This window comes from Oncorhynchus kisutch, linkage group LG24 (assembly GCF_002021735.2).
Source record: "Oncorhynchus kisutch isolate 150728-3 linkage group LG24, Okis_V2, whole genome shotgun sequence".
Classification (NCBI taxonomy): domain Eukaryota; kingdom Metazoa; phylum Chordata; class Actinopteri; order Salmoniformes; family Salmonidae; genus Oncorhynchus; species Oncorhynchus kisutch.
Window position 1 is genome coordinate 42,442,867 of NC_034197.2, and position 18,362 is coordinate 42,461,228.

The 18,362-nt window shown below is 43.0% G+C and overlaps 1 protein-coding gene across 2 annotated transcripts in view; it reads right to left on the reverse strand.

Moving 5' to 3' along the window:
• The window catches only part of oprl1 (opiate receptor-like 1), a 67,728-nt gene extending 52,722 nt beyond the window's left edge, over nt 1–15,006 (reverse strand). Inside the window, exons 1-2 of one of the 2 annotated variants that reach the window (XM_031804183.1) lie at nt 14,379–15,006; nt 13,591–13,828 (exon numbers count right to left, since the gene is read on the reverse strand). In XM_031804183.1, coding sequence (XP_031660043.1) covers nt 13,591–13,814 — 224 coding nt within the window. In that variant the 5' untranslated portion in view covers nt 13,815–13,828; nt 14,379–15,006. Of the gene's footprint in view, nt 1–13,590; nt 13,833–14,378 lie in introns of both variants that reach the window. The other variant, XM_020459571.2, reaches the window with a different exon arrangement.
• Nucleotides 15,007–18,362: the final 3,356 nt, after the last annotated feature.

The following is an 18,362-nucleotide window of genomic DNA, read 5'->3' on the forward strand; positions in this document are numbered from 1 at the left end:
TCCATCCCCCCTCCCTCCTCGCCGCCCTGACCTCCCCCTCCCTCCCTTTTCGCCGCCCTGACCTCCCTACCCACACCTCACCCCTTCCTGAATGTTTCTTCGACAGCAGAGCTCTCCGAATCTTGGTTAATTGGCTAAATCCCCCCCTCCCCCCTCCCTCTCTCCCCCCTCCCTCCTTCCCTCCCCATCCCTCCCTCCTCGCCGCCCTGACCTCCCTACCAACACCTCGGCCCCTTCCTGAATGATTCTTTGACAGCAGAGCTCTCAGAATCTTGTTTAAGCGTCGTACATAATTTAAATATCAGACATATTTTTCACACCATAGCACACAAAACTACACTATTACACACCACACAAACACTACTACACTATACACACCACACAAACACTACTACACTATAGACACCATATAACACTACTACACTATAGACACCATATAACACTACTACACTATAGACACCATATAACACTACTACACTATAGACACCATACAAACACTACTACACTATAGACACCATATAACACTACTACACTATACACACCATATAACACTACTACACTATAGACACCATACAAACACTACTACACTATAGACACCATACAAACACTACTACACTATAGACACCATATAACACTACTACACTATAGACACCATACAAACACTACTACACTATAGACACCATATAACACTACTACACTATAGACACCATACAAACACTACTACACTATAGACACCATATAACACTACTACACTATAGACACCATATAACACTACTACACTATAGACACCATACAAACACTACTACACTATAGACACCATATAACACTACTACACTATAGACACCATACAAACACTACTACACTATAGACACCATATAACACTACTACACTACTACATATCAGAGTACACACTACTACACTACTACACACCACACAAATACGACTACACTACTACATATTAGAGTACACACTACTACACTTCTACACACCACACAAACACTACTACACTACTACATATCAGAGTACACACTACTACACTACTACACACCACACAAACACTACTACACTACTACATATCAGAGTATACACTACTACACACCACACAAATACGACTATACACACCATAGTACACACTACTACACTATACACACCATAGTACACACTACAACACAATACACACTGTAGTACACACTACTACACTATACACACCATAGTACACACTACTACACTATACACACCATAGTACACACTACAACACAATACACACTGTCGTACACACTACTACACTATACACACCATAGTACACACTTCTACACTATACACAGCATAGTACACACTACTCCACTATACACACCGTAGTACACACGACTCCACTATACACACCATAGTACACACTACTACACTATACACACCATAGTATACACTACTACACTATACACACCACACAAGCAATACTACACACCACACAAACACTACTACACACCACACAAACACTACTACACACCACACAAACCCTACTACACACCACACAAACACAACTACACACCACACAAACACTACTACACACCACACAAACACTACTACACACCATATAACACTACTACACTATAGACACCATACAAACACTACTACACTATAGACACCATACAAACACTACTACACTATAGACACCATATAACACTACTACACTATAGACACCATACAAACACTACTACACTATAGACACCATATAACACTACTACACTATAGACACCATACAAACACTACTACACTATAGACACCATATAACACTACTACACTATAGACACCATATAACACTACTACACTATAGACACCATACAAACACTACTACACTATAGACACCATATAACACTACTACACTATAGACACCATACAAACACTACTACACTATAGACACCATATAACACTACTACACTACTACATATCAGAGTACACACTACTACACTACTACACACCACACAAATACGACTACACTACTACATATTAGAGTACACACTACTACACTTCTACACACCACACAAACACTACTACACTACTACATATCAGAGTACACACTACTACACTACTACACACCACACAAACACTACTACACTACTACATATCAGAGTATACACTACTACACACCACACAAATACGACTATACACACCATAGTACACACTACTACACTATACACACCATAGTACACACTACAACACAATACACACTGTAGTACACACTACTACACTATACACACCATAGTACACACTACTACACTATACACACCATAGTACACACTACAACACAATACACACTGTCGTACACACTACTACACTATACACACCATAGTACACACTTCTACACTATACACAGCATAGTACACACTACTCCACTATACACACCGTAGTACACACGACTCCACTATACACACCATAGTACACACTACTACACTATACACACCATAGTATACACTACTACACTATACACACCACACAAGCAATACTACACACCACACAAACACTACTACACACCACACAAACACTACTACACACCACACAAACCCTACTACACACCACACAAACACAACTACACACCACACAAACACTACTACACACCACACAAACACTACTACACACCACACAAACACTACTACACACCACACAAACACAACTACACACCACACAAACACTACTACACTACTACACACCACACAAACACAACTACACACCACACAAACACTACTACACACCACACAAACACTATACACACCACACAAACCCTACTACACACCACACAAACACAACTACACACCACACAAACACTACTACACACCACACAAACACAACTACACACCACACAAACACTACTACACTACTACACAATACACAAACACTATACACACGACACAAACACTACTACACTACTACACAATACACAAACACTATACACACGACACAAACACTACTACACTATACACACCACCAGGGTTGCAAAGGGGCAGAATTCTTCCGGACATTTTCAATGGTAAGTTAAGCCCGGGAATTTGGGGGATTTTGCTTAAATTAATCAAAGATAGTTAGCTTATAACAGTGAACCTTTTTTTTGTGGGATACACATAAGGCAATTCTAGGTCTTGTGGCATATTTTGGTTAAACTATCCCCAATTCAATGGAATTTCAACCCTCTGCATGCACAGTGTATTCTTCCATCACATGTACAGTTGATTCTCAAGATCTTGCACACTAATGAGATGCTATAGAGCCCACATTAATACACTGTCTGAGCCAAGGACTACATGCTTTCTGGTAAGTTTTGATTACAGTACTGGGTGGGGTGAAGATATTTTATACGATACATAATTTTTTGTTAACTCGTAAATAGTAGCCTACAGCAAAGTGTGTTTAAAACAGAGATCTTCTGTTGAATCTGACAATTCATCTTGATGGTTGTACAGTCGTCTCAAGTAAAACTGTGAAGGACCTTGGCGTTACTCTGGACCCTGATCTCTCTTTTGAAGAACATATCAAGACTGTTTCGAGGACAGCTTTTTTCCATCTACGTAACATTGCAAAAATCTGAAACTTTCTGTCCAAAAATGATGCAGAAAAATGTATCCATGCTTTGGTTACTTCTAGGTTAGAATACTGCAATGCTCTACTTTCTGGTTACCCGGATAAAGCACGAAATAAACTTCAGTTAGTGCTAAATACGGCTGCTAGAATCCTGACTAGAACCAAACAATGTGATCATATTACTCCAGTGCTAGCCTTCCTACACTGGCTCCCTGTCAAGGCAATGGCTGATTCCAAGGTTTTACTGCTATCCTACAAAGCATTACATGGGCTTGCTCCTACCTATCTCTCTGATTTGGTCCTGCCGTACATACCTACACGTACGCTACGGTCACAAGACGCAGGCCTCCTAATTGTCCCTAGAATTTCTAAGCAAACAGCTGGAGGCAGGGCTTTCTCCTATAGAGCTCCATTTTTATGGAATGGTCTGCCTACCCATGTGAGAGACGTAGACTCGGTCTCAACCTTTAAGTCTTTACTGAAGACTCATCCGGTGTCTTATCCGGTGTCCTGTGTGAATTTAAGTATGCTCTCTCTCATTCCCTCTTTCTCCCTTTCTCTCGGAGGACCTGAGCCCTAGGACCATGCCTCAGGACTACCTGGCATGATGACTCCTTGCTGTCCCCAGTCCACCTGGCCATGCTGCTGCTCCAGTTTCAACTGTTCTGCCTGCGGCTATGTAATCATGACCTGTTCACCGGACGTGCTACATGTCCCAGAACTGCTGTTTTCAACTCTCTAGAGACAGCAGGAATGGTAGATATACTCTTAATGATCGGCTGTGAAAAGCTAACTGAGATTTACTCCTGAGGTGCTGACTTGCTGCACCCTCGACAACTACTGTGATTATTATTATTTGACCATGCTGGTCATTTATGAACATTCGAACATCTTGGCCATGTCCTGTTATAATCTCCACCCGGCACAGCCAGAAGAGGACTGGCCACCCCTCATAGCCTGGTTCCTCTCTAGGTTTCTTCCTAGGTTATGGCCTTTCTAGGGAGTTTTTCCTAGCCACCGTGCTTCTACACCTGCATTGCTTGCTGTTTGGGGTTTTAGGCTGGGTTTCTGTACAGCACTTTGAGATATCAGCTGATGTACGAAGGGCTATATAAATACATTTTATTTTATTTGATGTGTGGAGACATTTCACTGCAGCTAATGTAGAAGGAAAAGCTGTGTACATTTGCAAATACTGTTCCATACCATATGTGAAGGATGCAACAAAGATGCAGAATCATCTGGCCAAGTGCATAAAGTTCCCTCAGAAATCTCAACAAGCAACCTCTGACTCCCTCTACTTCTATTCGAGGTGAAAATGATGAATCAGACACCTTATCGATAGCAACAGCTCATGGTCCTCCTGGAATCAGAAGTGTTTATGACTGAATGGAGGAACATAGTCAGAGCAATGCTGATGTCTTGCTCGAGCTGTGTATGCAACTGGTTCACCTCTGATGCTCACAGGCAATGTGTGTGTGGAAGGGATTTCTGAAAGCTCTTCGCCCAGCATACACCCCTCCAACCAGACATGCTTTATCTACTCATTTGCTGGATGCAGAGTTCAACAGAGTTCAAGTGAAGGTCAAGCAAATCATAGAGAAAGCAGACTGTATTGCAATCATCTCTGATGGGTGGTCTAATGTTTGTGGGCAAGGAATAATTAACTACATCATCTCCACCCCTCAACCAGTATTCTACAAGAGCACAGACACAAGGGACAACAGACACACCGGTCTCTACATTGCAGATGAGCTGAAGACAGTCCTCAATGACCTTGGACCACAGAATGTTTTTGCACTGGTGACAGACAATGCTGCGAACATGAAGGCTGCTTGGTCTAACGTGGAGGAGTCCTACCCTCACATCACACCCATTGGCTGTGCTGCTCATGCATTTAATTTGCTCCTCAAGGACATCATGGCACACTGAAAAAAATAGATACACTCTACAAGAGAGCCAAGGAAATGTTTAGGTATGTGAAGGGGTCATCAAGTTATAGCAGCAATCTACCTCACCAAGCAAAATGAGAAGAATAAGAGCACCAGTAACACCTGTTTGGGTGGTGTTGTCATCATGTTTGACAGTCTCCTGGAGTGGGAGGAATCTCTCTAAGAATTGGCCATATCACAGTTTGCCAATATGGACAGCCCCATCAAGAGGATCCCCCTGGATGATGTATTTTGGGAGAGAGTGGTAAGCACCCTAAAACTCCAGAAACCTATAGCAGTAGCCATCGCACCAATTGAGGGAGACAATGCCATCCTGTCTGATGTTCAGACTCTGCTTGCAGATGTAAGAGAAGAAATCCGTACTGTCCTGCCCACTTCGCTGTTGCTCCAAACAGAGGAAACTACAGTTCTGAAATACATCAAAATGTGTGAAGACTTCTCCCTGAAGACCATACACACCTCAGCGTACATGTTGGACCCCAAGTATGCTGGCAAGAGCATCCTGTCTGGTGCAGAGATCAACTAGGCCTATGGTGTCATCACTACTGTGTCTTGCCCCTTTTGACCTAGATGAGGGCAAGGTTCTTGGCAGTCTGAAGAAGTATACTTCCAAGCAAGAGCTTTGGGATGGAGAAGCAATATGGCAGTCGTGCCAACATATCTCATCAGCCACCTGGTGGAAGGGACTTTGTGGATCTGAGGCTCTTTCCCCTCCATCATCCTCCAAATCCCACCATCAGCCGCCTCAGAGAGCAACTGGGCCTTGTTTGGGAACACACACACCAAAGCACGCAACAGGCTGACCAATACAAGGGTTGAAAAATTGGTGGCCATCCAGGCAAATCGTAGTTTTTTTGAGCCTGACAAGGAGCCATCCCCAACAAGGTTGGAAAGTGACAGTGAAGATGAGGCCTCAGAGTTTGATGTTAAAGAGGTGGACATTGAGGAGGTCCAGGGAGAAGACATGGAAGCCTGAGAGGAAGACAACCAAAGCTTCAGTTTCTAGACAATCATTTTACGGATGTATGTTGAAAAGGTTTCTGGGAGATGTGATGGATCATTGGGATCATTCAATATTCCCTTCCTTTTTTTGTTCTGTGAAATCATCCCATGTGATGGAATTTAAGTTCAGTTTAAGTTCAATTTGTTTACTAAATAATTTATGATTTTTCTATTGGAAGGATTCAATCATTTGTAATGATCTCTATTTATGATAAGGTAAAAGGTTTATGTTTCTGTCTCCATATGATATGGTAAATATATCCAATGCAAAAAAGCATCTACATTTAAATGGTATTGATTTAATTTGCATATATTTCCATTAATTCCCATATATTCCCATATATTCCCATATATTTCCATTAATTCCCATATATTCCCATATATTTCCATATATTCCCATATATTTCCATTAATTCCCATATATTCCCATATATTCCCATATATTCCCATATATTCCCGTTAATTTCCAGTTTCCACCTCTGAATATTCTCCAAAATGTGCAACCCTTACACACCACACAAACACTACCACACTATACACACTATACAAACACTATACACACTATACAAACACGATACACACCACACAAACACTACGACACTATACACACCACACAAACACTATACACACTATACACACCACACAAATACTACAACACTATACACACCACACAAACACTACTACACCATACACACCACACAAACACTACTACACTATGATACCAGAGTACACAAAAACAGTATAACTACACACTAAGCACACACAAACACAACTACACACCATAGTACACACAAACACAGCTACACACCATAATACACACAAACACAGCTACACACCATAGTACACACAAACACAGCTACACACCATAGTACACACAAACACAACTACACACCATAGTACACACAAACACAGCTACACACCATAGTACACACAAACACAACTACACACCATAGTAGACACAAACAGAGCTACACACAAACACAGCTACACACCATAGTACACACAAACACAACTACAAACCATAGTACACAGCTGCACACCATAATACACACAAACACAACTACACACCATAGTACACACAAACACCGCTACACACAAACACAGCTGCACACAAACACAGCTACACACAAACACAGCTGCACACAAACACAGCTACACACAAACACAGCTGCACACAAACACAGCTGCACACCATAGCAAATCATGTTTCCTGACTAACATTTTCCCCTACCACTACATTTCCCAGTTGGTGACACCAGTCGATTATGCAGATTCTGTTATCCAAAGCTACAGTAATAGTCACTGTATACAATACACACAAATACAATAAGAACTTATGGCAGTAAGACAGGTTTACGGTATGGAAAAGAGTTTACTCTGAGTCTGCAGTAAGACAGGTTTACGGTATGGAAAAGAGTTTACTCTGAGTCTGCAGTAAGACAGGTTTACGGTATGGAAAAGAGTTTACTCTGAGTCTGCAGTAAGACAGGTTTACGGTGTGGAAAAGAGTTTACTCTGAGTCTGCAGTAAGACAGGTTTACGGTATGGAAAAGAGTTTACTCTGAGTCTGCAGTAAGACAGGTTTACGGTGTGGAAAAGAGTTTACTCTGAGTCTGCAGTAAGACAGGTTTACGGTGTGGAAAAGAGTTTACTCTGAGTCTGCAGTAAGACAGGTTTACGGTATGGAAAAGAGTTTACTCTGAGTCTGCAGTAAGACAGGTTTACAGTATGGAAAAGAGTTTACTCTGAGTCTGCAGTAAGACAGGTTTACAGTATGGAAAAGAGTTTACTCTGAGTCTGCAGTAAGACAGGTTTACGGTATGGAAAATAGTTTACTCTGAGTCTGCAGTAAGACAGGTTTACGGTATGGAAAAGAGTTTACTCTGAGTCTGCAGTAAGACAGGTTTACAGTATGGAAAAGAGTTTACTCTGAGTCTGCAGTAAGACAGGTTTACGGTATGGAAAAGAGTTTACTCTGAGTCTGCAGTAAGACAGGTTTACGGTATGGAAAAGAGTCTACTCTGAGTCTGCAGTAAGACAGGTTTACGGTATGGAAAAGAGTTTACTCTGAGTCTGCAGTAAGACAGGTTTACAGTATGGAGAAGAGTTTACTCTGAGTCTGCAGTAAGACAGGTTTACAGTATGGAGAAGAGTTTACTCTGAGTCTGCAGGAAGACAGGTTTACGGTATGGAAAAGAGTTTACTCTGAGTCTGCAGTAAGACAGGTTTACGGTATGGAGAAGAGTTTACTCTGAGTCTGCAGTAAGACAGGTTTACGGTATGGAAAAGAGTTTACTCTGAGTCTGCAGTAAGACAGGTTTATGGTATGGAAAAGAGTTTACTCTGAGTCTGCAGTAAGACAGGTTTACGGTGTGGAAAAGAGTTTACTCTGAGTCTGCAGTAAGACAGGTTTACGGTATGGAAAAGAGTTTACTCTGAGTCTGCAGTAAGACAGGTTTACGGTGTGGAAAAGAGTTTACTCTGAGTCTGCAGTAAGACAGGTTTACGGTGTGGAAAAGAGTTTACTCTGAGTCTGCAGTAAGACAGGTTTACGGTATGGAAAAGAGTTTACTCTGAGTCTGCAGTAAGACAGGTTTACAGTATGGAAAAGAGTTTACTCTGAGTCTGCAGTAAGACAGGTTTACAGTATGGAAAAGAGTTTACTCTGAGTCTGCAGTAAGACAGGTTTACGGTATGGAAAATAGTTTACTCTGAGTCTGCAGTAAGACAGGTTTACGGTATGGAAAAGAGTTTACTCTGAGTCTGCAGTAAGACAGGTTTACAGTATGGAAAAGAGTTTACTCTGAGTCTGCAGTAAGACAGGTTTACGGTATGGAAAAGAGTTTACTATGAGTCTGCAGTAAGACAGGTTTACGGTATGGAAAAGAGTCTACTCTGAGTCTGCAGTAAGACAGGTTTACGGTATGGAAAAGAGTTTACTCTGAGTCTGCAGTAAGACAGGTTTACAGTATGGAGAAGAGTTTACTCTGAGTCTGCAGTAAGACAGGTTTACAGTATGGAGAAGAGTTTACTCTGAGTCTGCAGTAAGACAGGTTTACGGTATGGAAAAGAGTTTACTCTGAGTCTGCAGTAAGACAGGTTTACGGTATGGAGAAGAGTTTACTCTGAGTCTGCAGTAAGACAGGTTTACGGTATGGAAAAGAGTTTACTCTGAGTCTGCAGTAAGACAGGTTTATGGTATGGAAAATAGTTTACTCTGAGTCTGCAGTAAGACAGGTTTACGGTATGGAAAATAGTTTACTCTGAGTCTGCAGTAAGACAGGTTTACGGTGTGGAAAAGAGTTTACTCTGAGTCTGCAGTAAGACAGGTTTACAGTATGGAAAGAGTTTACTCTGAGTCTGCAGTAAGACAGGTTTACGGTATGGAAAAGAGTTTACTCTGAGTCTGCAGTAAGACAGGTTTACGGTATGGAAAAGAGTTTACTCTGAGTCTGCAGTAAGACAGGTTTACGGTATGGAAAAGAGTTTACTCTGAGTCTGCAGTAAGACAGGTTTACGGTATGGAAAAGAGTTTACTCTGAGTCTGCAGTAAGACAGGTTTACGGTGTGGAAAAGAGTTTACTCTGAGTCTGCAATAAGACAGGTTTACAGTATGGAAAAGAGTTTACTCTGAGTCTGCAGTAAGACAGGTTTACGGTATGGAAAAGAGTTTACTCTGAGTCTGCAGTAAGACAGGTTTACGGTATGGAAAAGAGTTTACTCTGAGTCTGCAGTAAGACAGGTTTACAGTATGGAAAAGAGTTTACTCTGAGTCTGCAGTAAGACAGGTTTACGGTATGGAAAAGAGTTTACTCTGAGTCTGCAGTAAGACAGGTTTACGGTATGGAAAAAAGCTCTGACAGCCGAATTAGTTAGTGAGGGAGATATAAGTCTCCAACTTCTGTGAATTTTTGCATTTTCTCTACTGATCCAATGAACCATTGCATTTCTGTTCAAAATGTTGTATCAAGTCTGCCCAAATGTGCATAATTTGTTTATTAATTACTTTTCAAGTTCATAACTGTGCACTCTCCTCAAACAATAGCAATGGTATTATTTCACTGTAATCGTTACTGTAAATTGGACAGTGCAGTTGGATTAACAAGAATTTAAGTTTTCTGCCAATATCAGATATGTCTATGTCCTGGGACATTTTCTTGTTACTAACAACCTCATGCTAATCACATTAGCCTACGTTAGCTCAACAGTCCCGAGGGGCACCCACCAATCCTGTAGAGGTTTAAGAGAAGGCTGGCTATGTGCACTCTGCCTACGAATCAGGAAACTGAACGGCACTTCATAACCTCCTGCCAAATGTATGACCATATTTAGGACACATATTAACCTCAGATTACACAGACCCACAAAGACTTCTAAAACAAATCCAATTTTGATAAACTCCCATATCTACTGGGTGAAATACCACAGTGTGCCATCACAGCAGCAAGATTTGTGACCTGTTGTCACAAGTAAAGGGCAACCAGTGACGAACAAACACCATTGTAAAAAAAACAAAAACATATTTATGTTTATTTTCCCTTTTGTACCTCAACTATTTGCATTTTGTTACAACCCAGTACATAGCCATAATATGACATTTGAAATGTCTTTATTCCTTTGTGTTTACATGTAAAAAAAATGTATTGCTTATTTCATTTTTTTGTTTATAATTTATTTCACTTGCCTCAGGAATAATATATATATATATATTTTCCCCGTGCCTATAAAGCCCATTGAATTGACATGAATTGAATTGAGAGCGTGGAGGAACTCAGTGGTCTGTAACAGTTCAACATTGTAGACAGAAAGTCAAATGCTATTCAACGTTGTTTAACATTAAGAGGTTGAAACGACACCTTGTTACATGTGTAATGTCACGCCCTGACCTTAGATATCTCTGTTTTCTATATATTTTGGTTAGGTCAGGGTGTGACTAGGGTGGGTACTCTAGTGTGGTATGTCTAGGGTTTTGTATATCTAGGGTTTTGTATGTCTAGGGTTTTGTATGTCTAGGGTTTTGTATGTCTAGGGTTTTGTATGTCTAGGGTTTTGTATGTCTAGGGTTTTGTATGTCTAGGGTTTTGTATGTCTAGGGTTTTGTATGTCTAGGGTTTTGTATATCTAGGGTTGTTGTAGGTCTAGGGTTGTTGTAGGTCTAGGGTTTTGTATATCTAGGGTTTTGTATATCTAGGGTTGTTCTAGGTCTAGGGGTTTTTGTATTTCTATGTTGGCCTGATATGGTTCCCAATCAGAGACAGCTGTTTATCGTTGTCTCTGATTGGGGATCATATTTAGGCAGCCCTGTTTCCCACTTTCTGGTGTGGGATCTTGTCAATGTGTAGTGGCCTGTCAGCACTATTATGTGTAGCGTCACGTTTAGTTTTGTTATTTAGTTGGTTTCTTCGGTGTTCATTCAGTTAATAAAAAGAATGTACACATACCACACTGCGTCTTGGTCTGATCCTTATAAGGAACGTGACAATGTAACTACAGAACCTAAGTTAAGTGTCATACAGACATATATTCCCTAAATAGTAAACTACTTTGACCAGAGCCCTATTGACTTACTTACATAAGGAATAGGGTGACATTAAGGAGACACACAATGAATCTGATTGAGTTGTGTAATACTGTGGAGAAAGAAGGCCAGGACCTCTGGGCTCAGCTGTTTTTTTTCTGTAGATATTGGATGTATAGATCTGCCGCACATATTCAATATTAAAGGCCAGGACCTCGGGGCTCAGCTGGTTCTTTCTGTAGATATTGGATGTATAGATCTGCCGCACATATTCAATATTAAAGGCCAGGACCTCTGGGCTCAGCTGGTTCTTTCTGTAGATATTGGATGTATAGATCTGCCGCACATATTCAATATTAAAGGCCAGGACCTCGGGGCTCAGCTGGTTCTTTCTGTAGATATTGGGATACACAGATCTGCAGCACATACAGTATATTAAAGTGGCTGAGGGAAGTATGTGCCAATCTCTTGCTCTTGTCTTCTAGACTCTTTCGATCTATGTTGTTCAATTTTCTACTGGCAATATCAACCATTGTGAAGAGAGGATGACAAGCTTTGGTTGGGAAAATATATTGCTCTGTCTGAAATTGGAGCCTTACTCCAGCCTACAGAGGATAGTAATAAAAATGTGCTTTTGTGGAAACTAAGGTTTGAAAACTTGCAAGGTAAGGTAACTACAGCTGCAAAATGATTCAAGGAACTTTTAAATAATAGCAACAGGTTTAAATGTGTTTTGTTTTTCATATAGCGAGACTGGCAAACCACACACACACTCACACACACACACGCACGCACACACACACTCACACACACACACGCACGCACACACACACACGCACGCACACACGCACACACGCACACACACACACACACACACTCACACACACACGCACGCACACACACACACACTCACACACACACGCACACACACACACACACACACTCACACAAGCAAGTAGCGTTGCATTGTACCATTTTAGTTACTTTTGTTTAGTTATTTGGTTTGTCTGAGTGAGACTCAACTGTTAATCTAACAATAGATGTTGAGTGAAGGTGATTGGGTGGATGGAGGCAACAGCTTGTGTTGGTTTGAAAGCATCACCACAGAGCAGTCACTCTGAAGCGGTAACAGCAAAGACTACCGTTTTTACAATGCAGACAGACAGACAGACAGACAGACAGACAGACAGGCAGACAGACAGACGCAGTGAAATGCTGAGGTGTTAGCTTCCTCAACATCACAGTACAGTTTACATCAGGTATACAAGGTGCAGTGAAATGCTGAGGTGTTAGCTTCCTCAACATCACAGTACAGTTTACATCAGGTTTACAAGGTGCAGTGAAATGCTGAGGTGCTAACTATCATTGATGTAACTGTGCTTTAGTCGCTCTCAATAAGAGTGTCTGCTTAATGACTAAATGGAAAATGGGTAGTCAGTGCAAATCACTTCTAAGGTGCGTCTATACTCTCTCTGGTGAAATCGTCTCTAAGGTGCAGGTCTGTTCAATCCGACCAGGTAGAGAGAGGAGGTCGCCACGAGCCCTTACCTGACGATAACGTACATGACCAGACAGTTACCCACCAGCCCCACCACGCAGACCATCATGTAGACCACAACGATGGTGATCTTGATGCCGGTGGGGAGGAAGGCGTAGGTCTCGTTGTTGCCAATACTGAAGTTGTTCTGGAAAAGCAGAGAGTCGTTGTAGAAGTGGAAGGCTCTCAGGTCCAGGTCTGATCCACCGACCAAGGAGTCGTTTAGGAACTCCATGACAAATGTCCTACCTGCCTGATGATGAGAGAGAGAGATGAGATGAGGAAAGAGGGGTGTGTGACGTGTCAAATGATGGAGAGGCCTGCACGGGAATATTGCAGCTCCTCAAAATCAACAACGTTTCGACTTTTACCGAAGTCGTCATCACGTGGGGAGACATCACAGACAGAAGTGTGCAGTTGTATTTATTTTATTCAGTACAGACAGGTCTGGTCTGTGTGTCTGTAACACACAGACAGGCCAGGAGACACAGACCGCGGTTTGCAAGCCAGCACTCCTACTAAATATGTGTGGCGTCATATGGAGGCGCTGCGCAAACGTGGGCTGCCTAGGTTCCTATAATAAATCAATGAGGTTTAGCCGCAACAGTTCCAATATCCAAGGGATGCATATGTGTGATCATAGGAGAAGATACATACAAGCTACTTTAACAGCAACATACGTGTTCACACCGGCCGAGCTGGAGAATGTAAGGTGCCCAAATATAGGCTACATTTCTATGCAGAAAACAGCATTCTCACACACGGACAGTATCAGACAGCAACAGCAGCAGCGCCATACCGTTATTCGAGATGCTATTCCAACGATCTGTTATGAGTCCTTCCCGCGCTGGCCTCCGGTTCCTTCCCAGAAGTTCCTTATTTTGGTTTTAGGCAGTTGGCTGCTTTCCTATGTTGTATGTTGTTTATCTCAGTCTCTTGCTCGCTGTCCTGTTTTCCACAGTTGCCAGCGCAGCGATACAGATTTACGTTGGTGTAGGTCTAGGATAGGATCATTATTTTTTCCCCACCCTCCCCTCAACAACATACGAACTGTAGAGTGACGAGTGGTCTAAATCTAGCCGGTTCCTCTCATACTTTTCGAATAGGTTCGTTCATCAGACAAGGAGAAAGATCTCGGTGTCCTCTCGTCCTCTCTCCTTCTTCCCTCGATCCCTCTACGCGCGTCCTCTCTCTATCGGATCACGCACGGTACGCGAGACCTGCGTGTCTGGAGATATGCGGTTTGTATTGCTGTAGCGAAATGATGTGTCTACTATGTCTCTTACGGGACACTTTTAAATGTCTCCATTAGCTAGACTACAACAGTGATTGATCTACACATTCTTAGTCTACTACTACAGCGTGTGTAGTCTCCACTAAATACATTGCGCTTACTAATAGGTGTGAGGTAGGCTTGGAGTTGATTCTAGGTATATGAAGTCAGGCACTCTTATCTCAAAGTCTAAGATAGTGTGCGTCGGTGAGTGCCGAGCACGTACACAAAAACATCATCCGCTGACATTTCCACTAGATAGATACAGAAGATAGGCAGGCTGTCTGTCCTGTGTGCCTTACTCTGAGACGCTGTTGACTACAGCATGTGTGCCTTACTCTGAGGCACGGACAGCCTGTCCTATCTGTCCTGTGTGCCTTACTCTGAGGCATGGACAGCCTGTCCTATCTGTCCTGTGTGCCTTACTCTGAGGCACGGACAGCCTGCCCTATCTGTCCTGTGTGCCTTACTCTGAGGCACGGACAGCCTGTCCTATCTGTCCTGTGTGCCTTACTCTGAGGCACGGACAGCCTGTCCTATCTGTCCTGTGTGCCTTACTCTGAGGCACGGACAGCCTGTCCTATCTGTCCTGTGTGCCTTACTCTGTGATGCTGTAGGCTACAGCACGGACATATTCTATCCATATTCCATTATATCATTTTCTATTCTATCCTACAATATCCTATTATATCCTATCAAATTCTATTCTACTCTATTCTATTATATGCTATTCTATCCTATCCTATCCTATTCTATCCTATCCTATTCTATCCTATCCTATCCTATCCTATTCTATCCTATCCTATCCTATTCTATTATATCCTATCCTATTCTATCCTATTCTATCCTATCCTATCCTATTCTATTCTATCCTATTCTTTTATATTCTATCCTATTCTATTCTATCCTATCCTATCCTATTGTAACCTATCCTATTCTATCCTATCCTATTCTATTCTATCCCATTCTATCCTATTCTATTCTATTCTATCCTATCCTATCCTATCCTATCCTATTGTATCCTATTCTATCCTATGCTATTCTATTCTATTCTATTCTACCCTATTCTATCCTATTCTACCCTATTCTATCCTATTCTATTCTATCCTATTATATTATATCCTATCCTATTCTATTCTATCCTATCTTATTATGTGATGTATCCTTCTCAGTCCTCTCCCTTTACTATGAGCACTCCAATGCCCCTGCAGGGGGTGCTTGTTATTTGACATTAGAAGGTGTTGATGAGGAGGTGAAGAAATATTTACAGGTGTTGTTGTTGTTGTTGTTCTTATTAACATATGTTTTATTAACGTAAGGGGTTCTACTAAGGGGGTTCTACTAAGGGGTTCTACTAAGGGGGTTCTGCTAAGGGGTTCTACTAAGGGGTTCTACTAAGGGGGGTTCTACTAAGGGGTTCTACTAAGGGGTTCTACTAAGGGGGTCCTACTAAAGGGGTTCTGCTAAGGGGGTCCTACTAAAGGGGTTCTGCTAAGGGGTCCTACTAAAGGGGTTCTGCTAAGGGGTCCTACTAAAGGGGTTCTGCTAAGGGGTCCTACTAAAGGGGTTCTGCTAAGGGGTCCTACTAAAGGGGTTCTGCTAAGGGGTCCTACTAAAGGGGTTCTGCTAAGGGGTTCTACTAAGGGGGTTCTACTAAGGGGGTTCTACTAAGGGGTCCTACTAAAGGGGTTCTGCTAAGGGGGTCCTACTAAAGGGGTTCTGCTAAGGGGGTCCTACTAAAGGGGTTCTGCTAAGGGGTCCTACTAAAGGGGTTCTGCTAAGGGGTCCTACTAAAGGGGTTCTGCTAAGGGGTCCTACTAAAGGGGTTCTGCTAAGGGGTTCTACTAAGGGGGTTCTACTAAGGGTGTTCTACTAAGGGGTCCTACTAAAGGGGTTCTGCTAAGGGGGTCCTACTAAAGGGGTTCTGCTAAGGGGGTCCTACTAAAGGGGTTCTGCTAAGGGGTCCTACTAAAGGGGTTCTGCTAAGGGGTCCTACTAAAGGGGTTCTGCTAAGGGGTCCTACTAAAGGGGTTCTGCTAAGGGGGTCCTACTAAAGGGGTTCTGCTAAGGGGGTCCTACTAAAGGGGTTCTGCTAAGGGGGTCCTACTAAAGGGGTTCTGCTAAGGGGGTCCTACTAAAGGGGTTCTGCTAAGGGGGTCCTACTAAAGGGGTTCTGCTAAGGGGGTCCTACTAAAGGGGTTCTGCTAAGGGGGTCCTACTAAAGGGGTTCTGCTAAGGGGGTCCTACTAAAGGGGTTCTGCTAAGGGGGTCCTACTAAAGGTGTTCTGCTAAGGGGGTCCTACTAAAGGGGTTCTGCTAAGGGGGTCCTACTAAAGGGGTTCTGCTAAGGGGGTCCTACTAAAGGGGTTCTGCTAAGGGGTCCTACTAAAGGGGTTCTGCTAAGGGGTCCTACTAAAGGGGTTCTGCTAAGGGGGTCCTACTAAAGGGGTTCAACTAAGGGGTTCTACTAAAGGGGTTCTGCTAAGGGGGTCCTACTAAGGGGGTTCTGCTAAGGGGGTTCTGCTAAGGGGGTTCTGCTAAGGGGTTCTGCTAAGGGGGTTCTGCTAAGGGGGTTCTGCTAAGGGGTCCTACTAAGGGGGTTCTGCTAAGGGGGTTCTGCTAAGGGGTTCTACTAAAGGGGTTCTGCTAAGGGGGTTCTGCTAAGGGGGTTCTGCTAAGGGGTCCTACTAAGGGGGTTCTGCTAAGGGGGTTCTGCTAAGGGGTCCTACTAAGGGGGTTCTGCTAAGGGGGTTCTACTAAGGGGGTTCTACTAAGGGGGTTCTGCTAAGGGGGTTCTGCTAAGGGGGTTCTGCTAAGGGGGTTCTGCTAAGGGGGTTCTGCTAAGGGGTCCTACTAAGGGGGTTCTGCTAAGGGGGTTCTGCTAAGGGGTTCTGCTAAGGGGTTCTACTAAGGGGGTTCTACTAAGGGGTTCTACTAAGGGGGTCCTACTAAGGGGGTTCTACTAAGGGGTTCTACTAAGGGGGTCCTACTAAGGGGGTTCTGCTAAGGGGGTTCTGCTAAGGGGTTCTACTAAGGGGTTCTACTAAGGGGTTCTACTAAGGGGGTCCTACTAAGGGGGTTCTGCTAAGGGGGTTCTGCTAAGGGGTTCTACTAAGGGGTTCTACTAAGGGGGTTCTACTAAGGGGTTCAACTAAGGGGTCCTACTAAGGGGGTTCTGCTAAGGGGGTTCTGCTAAGGGGGTTCTGCTAAGGGGTTCTACTAAGGGGTTCTACTAAGGGGGTTATACTAAGGGGTTCAACTAAGGGGTCCTACTAAGGGGGTTCTGCTAAGGGGGTTCTGCTAAGGGGGTTCTGCTAAGGGGTTCTACTAAGGGGTTCTACTAAGGGGGTTCTACTAAGGGGTTCAACTAAGGGGTTCTACTAAGGGTGTTCTACTAAGGGGTTCTACTAAGGGGGTTCTGCTAAGGGGGTTCTGCTAAGGGGTTCTACTAAGGGGGTTCTACTAAGGGGTTCAACTAAGGGGTTCTACTAAGGGTGTTCTACTAAGGGG